General features: G+C 43.8%; 1 protein-coding gene across 1 annotated transcript in view; it reads right to left on the minus strand.

The window, feature by feature from the left end:
• Positions 1–1,770: 1,770 nt before the first annotated feature.
• LOC146493941 (uncharacterized) overlaps positions 1,771–13,648 on the minus strand; it is a 48,471-nt gene continuing 36,593 nt past the window's right edge. The window contains exon 8 of the mRNA XM_085148597.1: positions 1,771–4,015. Within this exon, the coding sequence (XP_085004723.1) occupies positions 3,759–4,015 (257 nt within the window). The 3' untranslated portion in view covers positions 1,771–3,758. The remainder of the gene's footprint in view (positions 4,016–13,648) is intronic.

Here is a 13,648-nt window from a genome sequence, read left to right on the forward strand (position 1 = left end):
GTCTCTCTGTGTTTTGTGTGTGTGTATGTGTCCATATTTGTAATTTTTATGTACCTGCTTGCTGTTCTTTCTTGCTTTTTAAAAAGTTCTGCTAATTTTCACAGTTGAACAACAAGTAGTTTTGACATAACTTAACTTTGTTCACCTTTTTTCAGCTGGTCATTTTCCTTTTCCAATATTTCCACTTAAGTTACTTTTCTTCTAAATATAGTATTTCTGCTATGTTTTAGTATTTGTGCCAAATTACAGCATTTCTACTATCATATAGTATTCCTGCTATGTTACAGTATTTCTGCTATGTAATACTCTTTGTGCTAAATATAGTATTTCTGCAAAATCATAGCAGAAATACTATGATTTAACAGAAACAGTATCTGATAGTAGAAATACTATGATTTAACAGAAATACTCTATGATAGCAGATATACTATCTTATAGTGTAGTAACACAGATGAATTTGGCAGACTCTTTAGTCCAGGTCTGGGAAGAGATCCCTCAGGAGACCATCTGCCACCTCATGAGCAGCATGCCCAAGTGTTGTAGCGAGGTCATACAGGCACATGGAGGCCACACACACTACTGAGCCTCATTTTTAATGTGTTTTAAGGACATTACATCAATGTTGGATCAGCCTGCAGTGTGTTCTTCCACTTTAATTTTGAGTGTGACTCCAAATCCTGACCTACATGGCTTGCTATATTTGATATTTTTTGTGTGATTTTGTTGTCAGCACATTCAACTATATAAACAACAAAGTAGTTAATAAGAGTATTTCATTCATTCAAATCTGGAATGTCTTATTTAGTTCCTTTTATTTTTTTGAGCAGTGCATGTTCCATAACTTCCTCACAATGTACTCTGCACAGTGTATGTACTCTTCATCTATGCAGAGTGACCAGCACTGCGTTTTAGTTCTGGTGAACTCTATCATTAGCTCCTTGGTTTTGGTGGTGTGCAGGAGGATACACTTCATAGTTCCCCAGTCCTTGCAATTTATGCCTTATTGCCGACCTGCAGTAATTACTGATAGTTGCAGACCTTTTATGTTAACAGCATCCCACACCGTGAAAGCACATTTTTTCTTAAAAATGTGATATATACATTAACATGTGGATTTAGAAAGTGTAAATCTAATGACTATAGTTTGGATGGGTGTCTTTAATTAGCTGAGGATTCTGAGCCCCTCCAAGAGAAAGAATTTGGAGGGAATGTAGATTTCCTGACCTTTCCCTGATCATGTTATGCCCCCTGGTAGTCATTTGTTTTAGGGTTAGGGTTTTTAGCTTGGAAATTAGATTCCAATTTCCCAGAAATGAACGAAAATGGAAGAGGATACTTTCCTTGGAATTCTTCCAAATTCAATAATAAAGTCCTGGGTCCTGGGATATTTAAAAGTAAAGTAAGTGGGAGGAAGAGCCTTTAGCTTTCATGATTAAGACTCCTGAGTTAAATAAAACCTGTCTACATATCATTTGAAATTTCACTGAGGTTTTCTTTCCCACTGTTACTAAATGCTTATTCATAGGGGTTATCAGATTGTTGGTGTTTTCGCTGTCATTTTAGGTTCTTTACCTTAAAATATAAAGCACTTTGAGACAATTGTTGCTGTGATTTGGCACTAAATAAAACTGAATTGGACCATGTTGAATTTTTTACAAATTATTAGATTTATGATTGTGATTAAGAAGATAAAAACAATTTCTGAAAAATGCCTGCCCAGATATTTTTAATTATTGTATCTTTAAATAATTTTAGATAAGATTTTTCAGAATTTTGTTTTCATAAACAAAGCAATATTTGAAAATGAGCTATCAACTTATAATCAAAATGACACAGATGAGTGAAATTTTAAAACATTATGCTTATTTTTATTTCAGACTACAGAAAACCAAATCACTAGACGCAGAAACAATACATGCACTGTTTGATTTTCCCCTAAGTTTTATGTGTATCTTTTGTGAGTATAAAATACTGTTGTATTACAAATTGTAGCTGTCAAGTGTTGTTTTGTTGGCCACAGACAAATGTCTTTAATTTAAAATAACAAGATAGCTTTTCCCAAATATGTATTAAATTATTTTATTTTTCTACCCCCAGAGGTATAACATAAAGGCATTTTCATGTTCTTACCTTTTTGGTGTTTGCCACAGGAAAGTGAAAAACTCTAGGTACAGACTTAAAAATGCTAAAATTAATGCATTTCATTAACTGGATCATGCTCATATAATGTAATCATGCCCTAAATATGCTTAAAGAAAATCCATGAATCAAATCATTACACTTTCAAAAATGCTTTGAAGAATCAACAATGCTGTATCTCAGTTTAATAACATATTGACTATAGACTTGGTGATTATTTTTCTCGACATCAGATAATTTTTCCCTAGTGCTGAACCAGAGAAAGAGTAGAGAAATCATTTTGAGCCATAGTTTTTAAAAACCACAAGAACCTCCTCAGCTGTTTGGGTGATGTGCTTTACCTGAGCTCTGCGGCCCCTGAGATCAACCAATATCCTCTGCTATATTGACTGTAATGACTGTGTTCTAAATACCAGCTCTATAAGTTTTAGAAATCTACTAGAGAATTAAAAAAAAAAGATTTTCAATATAAATCAATCGTGGCTCAAGAGTTGGGAGTTTGCCTTGTAATCAGAAGGTTGCTGGTTCGAGCCCCGGCTTGGACAGTCTTGGTCGTTGTGTCCTTGGGCAAGACACTTCACCCATTGCCCACTGGTGGTGATCAGAGGGCCCGGTGGCGCCAGTGTCCGGCAGTCTCGCATCTGTCAGTGCGCCCCAGGGTGGCTGTGGCTACAATGTAGCTTGCAATCACCAGTGTGTGGATGGGTGGATGACTGGATGTGTAAAGTGCTTTTGGGGTCCTTAGGGACTACAGGCCATTTACCATTTACCATAAATAATAATCATGAGGCAAAACAGCAGTAATGTACAGAATGAAGCTGAGTTGTTGTAAGATATACTGCTGTGCTAAATTTTAATAAATAAATGCATAAAATATTTATTTACTAATTTCCATTTTTTATGACACACTTCATTATTTAATTATGAATTTGCTTGTACACCTTTGGCACTCATGGCCCTCTATAAACAACAGGAATCATTAAAAATCAGATAAATAATGACACAATATGTTTTAGATAAAATTCACTGATGATCCATTTAATTATTTAATGTTGAATTTATTAATTTCATTTTGGCAGGTTTTGAAATACTGAAAAATTGTTAAATTGTTTAAAAAATGTTATGAAAAGTATCCTTAGATCCATATGTCTATACATGCTTTGTTAACAACCTTTATGCAGTTGTTAACAAAGGCCTGAAATAAAGTCCTCAAACACCTAAAAAAATCTCTAGATATGCATTATGTTTTGGTGTGATTGTTGTGATATTTGTGTCTGCACAATTGTATGTAGATGCAATTGAAAGAAACTAAGAACTCAAATTATCATTAAAAATGATATCTTCATTCATTTTTATCGATCACCTTTTTACAACATATGCTTTATATTTTAGTTTAATTGGCTTTTCCTTCCATGGTCTTATTTTACTTTTGGTGGGTATGAAACATATATTAAAGATTTTTTTTCTAATTACTATAGTTTTAGACTGTTTGTGTTTTTTCTATGCTTTATTTTTAATTGTTGATCTCTGATGTTACTATCAGCATCAAATGTCTTACTAAGAAAAGTCTTGCTAAAAAAGCAACACTATCAACCACTACCATTGCCAATGTTACTTTTCTATTGTAGTGAACATTGTTTATTTGGCCTTGTTTGTGACTCTAAGTTACTACCCAATGAATTTAATGCATCTTGTATTTGATGGATAGCATTTGTATTTGTTTCACAGTTTAACAATCCTCCTTTCTCATGGAAGAGAACCGAAACCTGCAGCATGATGTTTTTAAATCTTTGAGACCAGTCTTCTACAGGTGTTGAGTAGTTGGCATCATGGGTGTGGTACATCAGAACCAAAATTATTTCTTTATCAGGGTGCCCTAGGAAAAAGACAAAGAATGTCAGATTGAGCTGAATCTCTTCAGAGGAGAAAAAGTTGCACTAGTTATATTCGCAGGGTTAACTGAACCATACTTATTCTAAAACTTGTTTTTTATGTAAATAACATTTGCATACCCATGCTCACAGAATATACAGTTACTGTGTAACCTGGGTTCTCTTAGTGAGAGACTATCTCTCCACACTGTTACATATTCCATATGTATGGGATACGACCCCCGTTTTTCGTGGCGCATGGATACTTCTTTAAGACACTCCGGCTCCGGCCCCACAGCTCAAAAATAAAAATAAAATGGCTGTGCAGACATGGCACCAGTGGTAGTTTGATTGAAACGTGTCTCCAAGTGGCCTGACTGTGCAGAAATAGTCTCTCACTAAGAGAACCCAGGTTACACAGTAACTGTACGTTCTCTAGCATATCAAGACTATCTCTCCACAACATTACATATTCCATATGTATGGAGTAACTCTGTAAGACACCCTGCGAGTAGACAGTGCAACCGAACTGCCGAGAGTGAAGGTGCCAATGAACCACAGACAAAAGCAAACATGAGCAGACTACCTCGGTCAGGGCTTCACCAGACGCGAAGGCCAAGCCAGGGGGTTGGAGGCAGCAGTCTGCAGATGCCAGACTGGCCTGAACCGGTTGTGCAGGATGCAGGACCGCAAGTGATCGACCGCTTAAGGTCAGCCCAGGAACCGCGAGGCAGACCGCCAGGGAGTGCAGCACACTGAGCTGCCAAGTAGGATCTCGCTGGTTGCATAAGCCTATGACATGCAGGCAACGCCAGACAGAGAGTCGGCACTATAGACTGGAGAACTCTCACTCACCACAGCGAGGTCTGACTGGCATGCAAGCCGACAAAAAGGGCAACACCCCAGGGGAGCACATCCTACAGTAGCAGGTCAAACTAGGGATGAGACATGTCCATCCACAGAGCCGAAGCCGCCCCATGCTGTCGACAGACAGGGAGGGGGGCTGGTAGCCTAGCAGCTGAAGTGGAGGGCTGAGCAAGGCAATGACTTGAAGGTCCACCCCCATCACTGTCACTACGTGCTGTCTGCAGACAGATGAGCCTCAAGAGTGAACTCGAATGAGACACTTGGGATCAGTCATAAAGTCCCAGCTCAGTGCACTGGCCTGTGCTGGCCATGTACCCCATGACACAAAGGCAATGCACCAGACAGGGAGCCATGTCAGACACAAGCGTGTAAACCTGCGGCACACGGTTAGCATGCCAGAAAGCACGCGTGTTTGGCTGGGACCAGCCCGTGTGGACGGTCTCCAAGGATCTCCAGCTGGAGCCTGGGGTGCCCAGGGCCCGAAACTGAAATCCCAGGAGCACAGTGAAGAGAGGAAGCATAGCTCACCGAGCCGCTGAGTGGGGAGCCTACTGGATATGCAAGCAGAGGGCAATGCCAGACAGGGAGCCAGTGCTGCGGTCTGGAGAACACTCACCTGCTGGTCGTGGTATGAGACACAGCAAGGTCCGACTGGTGAGTAAGCCGGCGAACTGCGGGCAATACTCCAGGGGAACACAGCCCGCAGCATCAGCACGTCCACAGAAAGCAGAAGCCTGAGGTAGGGCCCAAAGGGTCTGTCCCCAAGCTGCAACACCACCCCGCGCCATCCACAGATTGGTGAGAGGACTAGCGGTCATGCAAGCTGAAAGGCCAAGTGGGAACACAACCTGAAGGTTCACCCCAGGGCCGGGCGGCCACTAAGTGCTGTTGCAGCAGGGGAGCAGCAAGGGCAAACTCGCTAATCGTGCACAGTCGGTGCAGCAGGTTGTAAAACACTCACCCGCTGGCTGACACATCAGAAACAGTGAGATCCAACTGGCATGGAAACCGGCGAAGTGGGCAATGCGCCAGGAAAACAGCCTGCAGCTGCAGCAGCTCATATGTCAGACAGAACCTGGCTAAGAGGTTGGAGAATGCACACTCGCCGCAGCAAGATCCAACTGGCGCGTAAGTCGGCCAATGCGGGCAACATGCAAGGGGAACACAGGCTGCAGCTGCTGGAGTCGAGGGCCAAGCTAGGGACGCAACCCTAAGGTAGCTCCAGGACCAAGCAGCCGCTAAGCACTTTCCGTAGACAGGGGAGCCGCAAGGAGCCGCAAGAGTGAACTTGAGGATGAGACACTCAAGCACAGCCGGCACTGGAGGCTGGAACACACACATACGCTGGATGACATATCCGACACAGCGAGGTTCAGCTGGCGCATAAACCAGCAACGATCGGGCAAGACGCCAGGGGAAAACAGTCTGCAGCTACAGCAGCAGCAGTAGCAGCAGTGGATCAAGTTGTAGTTATAGCCGAGAAGCTGGCCCGCTCGAGCAATAACAGGAGCCCAGCTGGTTGTGTGAAATGCGCACTGCGGGCAACACACCAGACAGAAAACTGGCTACACTAGGCTGTAGAATTCTCACTCGCCACAGCGAGGTCCCACTGACGTGTAAGTCGGCGAACTCGAGAACGAGACACTTGTGCACAGTGCTGCAGGCTGGAGAACACTCACTCGCCGGCTGAAGAATCAGACACAGCGAGGTCCAGCTGGCGTATAAACTGGCGAAGCGCACAATATGCCAGGGGAACACAGTCTGCAGCAATGGTGGCCACTAGGCCCAACTCAAAGGATGTCAGGAGGGAGGAGGGCAGCTGGAGGACAGCTGAGCCTAGGTTCCGAGTCCTCTCCGCCTCACCTGAACACAGCCGTCTCCACACACCTGCATAGGCCCCTTAGCAGAGCAAGGTGGCTGCAGGGTAGACAGGCAGTCCCACCAGGCAACCCTGGTAGTCTAACCGGAGCCAAGCATCATAAACATCAATCTCCTGACAATCAACCTCCACCGGCTTAGGCCTCACAGAGGTGGGGCCATAGGAGGAAATGCTGCCCAGGGAGGCCCCCGAAGTGGCACCCAGAGGGACCAGGGGTGGGGCTATTGGGGGAGGGGTCAGAGGCAAACTACTTGCGCCATGCATGGCAGCAAGTATCTGTGGGCAGGGGACCATGAATGCTGGGAGCCAGGGCATGCAACTGCCTGCAACTGGACCAGCTGTGGCTGTGTGACATCATCAAACCTGAGGTCCACTCTTCTAGACGGGAACTCAGGAAGGGCTAGTTCCTACACCCGGCATGCTCCAATCAGGAGCTGAAGGAACCCATCTTGCCCAACACTGTGCCTGGGGACCAGCAGGGGACAGCCCAGGGACAGATGGGCGACACCGGAGGAGCTTCTTCAACATCCGCCTCCTGATAGGCTACCTCCACCGGCCCAGGCCTCACAGAGGCAGTGCCATCGGAGGGACTCTGTGGGAGGGGCCAGTAGTGAATCAGCAAACAGGTGTGGGATGGAAGCCAGTCCATGGCCTGCCTATCTGGTCTCCACCCCAGCGGAAGCCATTTTCTCCATAGTAGCCTGAGAGGGATGAGATGGGGAGGGGTGGGCTGTTTAAGTGCTTTCAGAAAACGAAGGACGGTCTCCCTAGTTCGTGCTGGAAACAAAGCAGTTCATGCAAGCATCAGCTTCTCTAGACAGGAAAGCATGCTATGGGTTGCTTTTGTTTTTTTCCTTTTTGCTCAGGCATAGCAACACTGCTTGTGTCTAACGTCAAAAGGCAAAAATGGCATAGACATACATGTTTGGGACGTGTGGGCTGCCATACTTCTGCTACCAAGCAAGGGGGGTGGGGCCACACGCTAACCAGGAACCAAAGGAACCACAACCTAAATTCCCCTTTCACTCTTTATTTGCTTTTGCATCACAATGCTGACAGATGAAAGCATATGCTTGGAACTCTGACACCTTTTCCCCATATAGCCAAGCTACGAATGGAGTTCCACTGGCTGCGTTAACCCGAGCTGTGGGCAAACGCCAGACAGCTCTAACAGACCAGAGAAGCTCACTCAAGTGGAGATCAGACAGTCACCGGTGTCACGTCTGCACACCTGTTTTATACGTGAGCTGTGGGGCATGGCCGGGCAAGCTGGAGTGTCCTAAAGAAGTATCCACACGCCATGACCAAGGGGGTCGTACCCCGTACATATGGAATATGTAACAGTGTGGAGAGATAGTCTCGATATGCTAGAGAACAAATGTTCTCAGTAGAACTCTGTCCACTTAAGACAATTAACCCTTAAAGACGACTTATTATGCTTTCAGTTCCTCTGATATATATATATGTGCCATTGCAGCGGTTGATACCAATAGGAACTATGGACAAAGTTGTAAAGAACAGTGTTTTATATTTATTATATTGTGAATTATATATCACACACACACATATATAATCCCATCTCGCCCCTGCCAGCGGTATTTTATCCTTTAAGCTCGGGTCCTCTAGCAGAGGCCTGGGAGCATGAGGGTCATGTGCAGTATCTTAGGTGTTCCTAGAAATACGCTCCTCTTGACAGAAATCTCGGATATTGTTTCTGGGATCTCCTGGAGCCACTCACCTAGCTTAGGGTTTACTGCACCAAGTGCTCCGATTACCACAGGGACCACTGTTACCTTCACCCTCCACATCTTCTCAAGCTCTTCTCTGAGCCCTTGGTACTTCCCCAGCTTCTCGTGTTCCTTCTTTCTGATGTTGCTGTCATTCGCATTGCTACATCGATCATTATGGCCATCTTCCTCTACTTCTCCACCAATACTATGTCCAGTCTAGCTCCCATTATGACCTCCGGACTTCCAGGCCATACTTAGCACAGATATTTCCATATGCTATGCTGGCCACTTGCTTATGGTGTTCCATGTATGCCCATCCTGCTAGCATCTTGCACCTTGCTGTTATGTGCTGGATTGTCTTGTAATGTGGCATTTTTACACAGCCTGCACCTGGGATCTTGACTGGTGTGATAGACCACAGCCTCTACGGATGTTGTACGTAGAGCTTACTCCTATGCTCCCATGATTAATGCTTCTTTGTCTAGCTACTGATAGGATTTCTGGATGCCAGCCACTTTCTCTTTCTGTCGATGGTACATACTTTGTAGGGGCCTGTCCATGATGATTCCTCCTCTTGCTCCTCTTTCTTGGGTTTCTACTGCCTGAGGTATTCACTGAGCATGCGGTCGGTTGTGGCCATCTTCCTGATGTACTCAAGGAAGATGAGTGGTTCTAAAACTTACTAGTCCTTGGCCTACTTCTTTCAACAGTATCAAGGTGCTGGACTTGGAGTGAAACCCTCTGTGCATGGTCAGCAGCTTCCTTGTCTTGATGTCAGTAGTTTTCACCTCCTCCTTGGCCAGCTTATTCTCCCAGCAGGGTACCTGATCATGGGCAGGGCGTAGGTGTTGATAGCCGAATCTTGTCATCACCGTTCAGCTGACTCCTCAGGACTTGCCTGACCCTCTGCAGGTACTTGATGGTTGCAGCTTTCCTAGCAGCCTCTTTCTGTTTTCCATTTGTCTATGGGATTCCAAGATACTTGTTGCTGTCCTCAATGTGTGCAATATTGCCTTCTGGTAGTTTGATCCCCTCAGTTCTGACTACCTTCCTTCTCTTCATTACTATCCAACCACACATCTCCAATCCGAACAACATTCTGATGTCCTTTAGATCCTCGTGGTGTGGATTAATGAATCGATATCTTGTTCACTCTTGGCATACAGCTTGATGTCATCCATGTACAGGAGGTGGCTGGAGATTTCTCTGTTCCGCAGCCAGACTGGTAAGAGCAATGGGGACAGAGCATTTCCTTGGTATATCCTGAAGTGGATGGTGATTTGTCCAATTCTTGTAGTCAAAGCAGTGCACAGTTAGTCAGTCTGGTCTTGCAGTCTCAGGTGACTGCTCTGTCTACCAGTAGCTGTTGTTTTGCTCCTTTCTTATTCCTTTCAGTGCCCTGCTCATGCATTGAACCAAGTGCCTGTTCATCATAGTCACTATGATTCCTGAGAGGAGGTTTCATGTGGTACATGTGGTACTTGGATGGAACCTGTCCTTTCTGAGTATCCTTGGGGATAAGGACCGTCCGGCCTTAACTTCTGGGCGTCTCTCATTGACCAGCAGCTGGCTCATTTGTACTGCCAGATGCTCATGGAATGCAGTCAGTGAACCATGTCGGGGCCTAGTGCTGTACAACTCTTCATACACGAGATCCTTTCTTGGATGTCTCACACTCTGTTGGTTACTGATCCCTGTTAAGGGAGGTTCCTGTGGTCTGTTTTTAGATCCACTAGCCACTGAGCATTACCATATGTGTTTCATCCTTCTGCCATGTCCTCTTCCAGTATTGCTCATTCTCCATCCTTGGTGGTGCTGTTCTCATGTTGTTACCCTGCCACTGAGAGTACACTTTGGATCTGCGGAGGCTACCTCACATAATCTTGGTAACTGGCTACAGAGGTTCCAGATCCTGACTTTCAGGTCAGCCGCTTTTGCACTCAACACTCCACTCATACTTCGGGCATAGTACCCAATCTCGAGTGGGACTGATGATGATTTCACCCCCCGGACCTGACACAGTGCCTCCCCCTTGGTGTAAAATTTGTGTGGTACTTCATCAATCCTTATATGGCCTTGAGAGCAGTTCCTTCTTCTAAATGTTGGAACACTGAGCTACTAGTTGTTTCATGGTAAATCTAGATTCTGTGTATCGAAAATTCTATAGGTCCCTCATCCTATTCATGTTCAATTCAATTAAATTTTATTTTATTTATATAGTGCCAAATCACAACAACAGTCGCCTCAAGGTGCTTTATATTGTACAGTAGCTCCTACAATAATATATACAGAGAAAAACCCAACAATCATATGGCCCCCTATGAGCAAGCACTTTGGCGATGGTGTGAAGGAAAAACTCCCTTTTAACAGGAAGAAACCTCCGGCAGAACCAGGCTCAGGGAGGGGCGGGGCCATCTGCGGTGATTGGTTGAGGTGAGAGAAGGAAGACAGGATAAAGACATGCTGTGGAAGAGAGACAGAGATTAATATAAGGTACGATTCAATGCAGAAAGGTCTATTGACACAGAGTGGGTGAGAAAGGTGACTGGAAAGAAAAAAGCTCAATGTATCATGGGAATCCTCTGGCAGCCTACGTCTATTGCAGCATATCTGAGGGAGGATTCAAGGTCACCTGGTCCAGCCCTAACTGTATGCTTTAGCAAAAAGGAAAGTTTTAAGCCTAATCTTAAAAGTAGAGTTAGTGCCTGTCTCCCGAATCCAAACTGGAAGCTGGTTCCATAGAAGAGGGGCCTGAAAACTGAAGGCTCTCCCTCCCATTCTACTTTTAAATACTCTAGGAACAACAAGTAAGCCTGCAGTGCGAGAGCAAAGTGCTCTAATGGGGTGATATGGTACTATAAGGTCATTAAGATAAGATGGGGCCTGATTATTTAAGACCTTGTATGTGAGGAGCAGGATTTTGAATTCTGGATTTAACAGGAAGCCAATGCAGTAGAAATATGCTCTCTCTTTCTAGTTCCTGTCAGTACTCTTGCTGCAGCATTTTGGATTAACTGAAGGCTTGTCAGGGAGTTTTTAGGACATCCCAATAATAATGAATTACAGTAGTCCAGCCTAGAAGTAATAAATTCATGAACTAGTTTTTCAGTATCACTCTGAGAAAGGGTATTTCTAATTTTAGAGATGTTGCACAAATGGAAGAAAGCAGTCCTACATATTGTTTAATATGTGCATTGAAGGACATATCCTGGTCAAAAATGACTCCATGGTTCCTCACAGTGTTACTGGAGGCCAAGGTAATGCCATACAGAGTAGAGATGGACCGATCCGATATTACATATTGGTATCAGTCCGATACTGACGTAAATTACTGGATCGGATATCGTAGAGAAATAAAAAATGTAATCCGATCCATTAAATATCAAAAAAGCACCTCACAAAACAGGGCCAAACTCGGCTCATAACCGTAGCACGTGGCAGCAGTATGCGTCAGGTGATAGAGCGGCTGTGTGTATTTGTAGCCTCGCTACCAATCCGGCATTTCATCTCCGAGGAAGTTATCCCAGAGAGAAGTAAAGCAAATGTGTAAGTTCATCTCTGAATGTTTGTAAAGCATTCCCGCGTTAAGCTTTACAATCGATATACGGAGCGACTGCCTCTTCTTTCTCCCTCCCTCTCCTGCTACTACTTCAATCATGAAACTGATCAATGATCAGCTGATCGGCTTTTTGGTCATGAGTCCGTCTCTCTTGCTTGTTTATTGCCCACTTCGCGCCAGAAAGAGGAAACCAGCGGCTGAACAACAGCAGCACGTTTAAGCTTGATAATCTGTTGTCAGAATTTATTTTCGTTCTACACCAGGATCCTTTTCTGTGTAGCTGATGGCTGGTAACTGTGCAGGGGCGTATCTAGCAAAGTGTAGCCAAGGGGGCCAGTTTTAATCTGATGTAAAATGTATAGAAGTCTATTACTGTATATAGTAACTATTAAGTCTAATATACCCTAGTAAGCTATAGTACTTTTTCCTTTGGGAAGGTACGATCTGTGCAGTCTGCAATTCTGTTGAAGAAAGACGTTGAATCTATTTAATTATTCTTGAAAAATAATTTATGTCTGTGCATTGTTTTTTTTACACTGCATCAAATGAAAGTTGATTACGTCAATTAAGCATCATGAGGTGGAGGGTGGGTGGTTCCCTATTTTTTTATTTTTTATTTTTTTGCTGTGAGTTTTAGAGCCCTATTAGTTAGGTTGCTTACTCTTTAAAATATCAGAATAGGGAGGATGGAGTAGGTTTAAGTTTATTAGATTGATCAGTATTGCTGAACTACGAACTACTGTTTGAGAATTATACCACGGAGTCAGGTACTTTTGATTTGAGGTCTTATTTTTCACAGGAGGTACAGTACCCAGAGTTGTACGTAGTGAGGAGGTAAAATTATTAACAACATAATTGACCTTTGTTGGAGTAGCGTTCAGGTAGCTGCTCTGCATTGTGTTGGCACAGGGCACTGAAGATGATAACAGTGGGTGGATTATATTCTTAAACTTACAGCGCTTTCAGAAAGACATCTACTGTGATGAAGTCTACCCTCCACAGCTGTGTAATCAATTATTGTAGATGTAAATGTTATCAGGAAATGATCAGACAGGAGAGGGTTTTCAGGAAGCACAGTTAAATATTCTGTTTCTATGCCATATGTTAAAACAAGATCTAGAGTGTGATTAAAGTGGTGGGTGGGTTCTTTTACATTTTGAGAGAAGCCAATTGAGTCTAATAACAGAGTAAATGCCATGTTGAGGCTGTCATTTTATAGCATCTACATGAATGTTAAAATCACCCACAATAACTATTTTATCTGAGCTGAGCACTAAATCAGATAAAAAGTCTGAGAAACTCTGTGTAATGCCCAGGTGGACTGGTTTATGAGTTTTACAGCTGGGGTGGACGAGGCTAAGTATCAGGCTTTCAAATTACTTAAAAGTCTGTCTTGGTCTTTCACTGATTAATAGGCTGGTATGAAAAATTGCTGCCACACCTCCCCCTCGGCCTGTACTTCGAGGTTTCTGGTAGTTAGAATGACTTGGGGGTGTTGATTCATTTAAACTAACATAATCCTTCTGCTGCAACCAGGTTTCTGTAAGGCAGAGTAAATCGATTTGCTGATCAATTATTAAGTCATGTACTAACAGAAACTTGG

This window comes from Neolamprologus multifasciatus, chromosome 22 (assembly GCF_963576455.1).
Source record: "Neolamprologus multifasciatus chromosome 22, fNeoMul1.2, whole genome shotgun sequence".
Classification (NCBI taxonomy): domain Eukaryota; kingdom Metazoa; phylum Chordata; class Actinopteri; order Cichliformes; family Cichlidae; genus Neolamprologus; species Neolamprologus multifasciatus.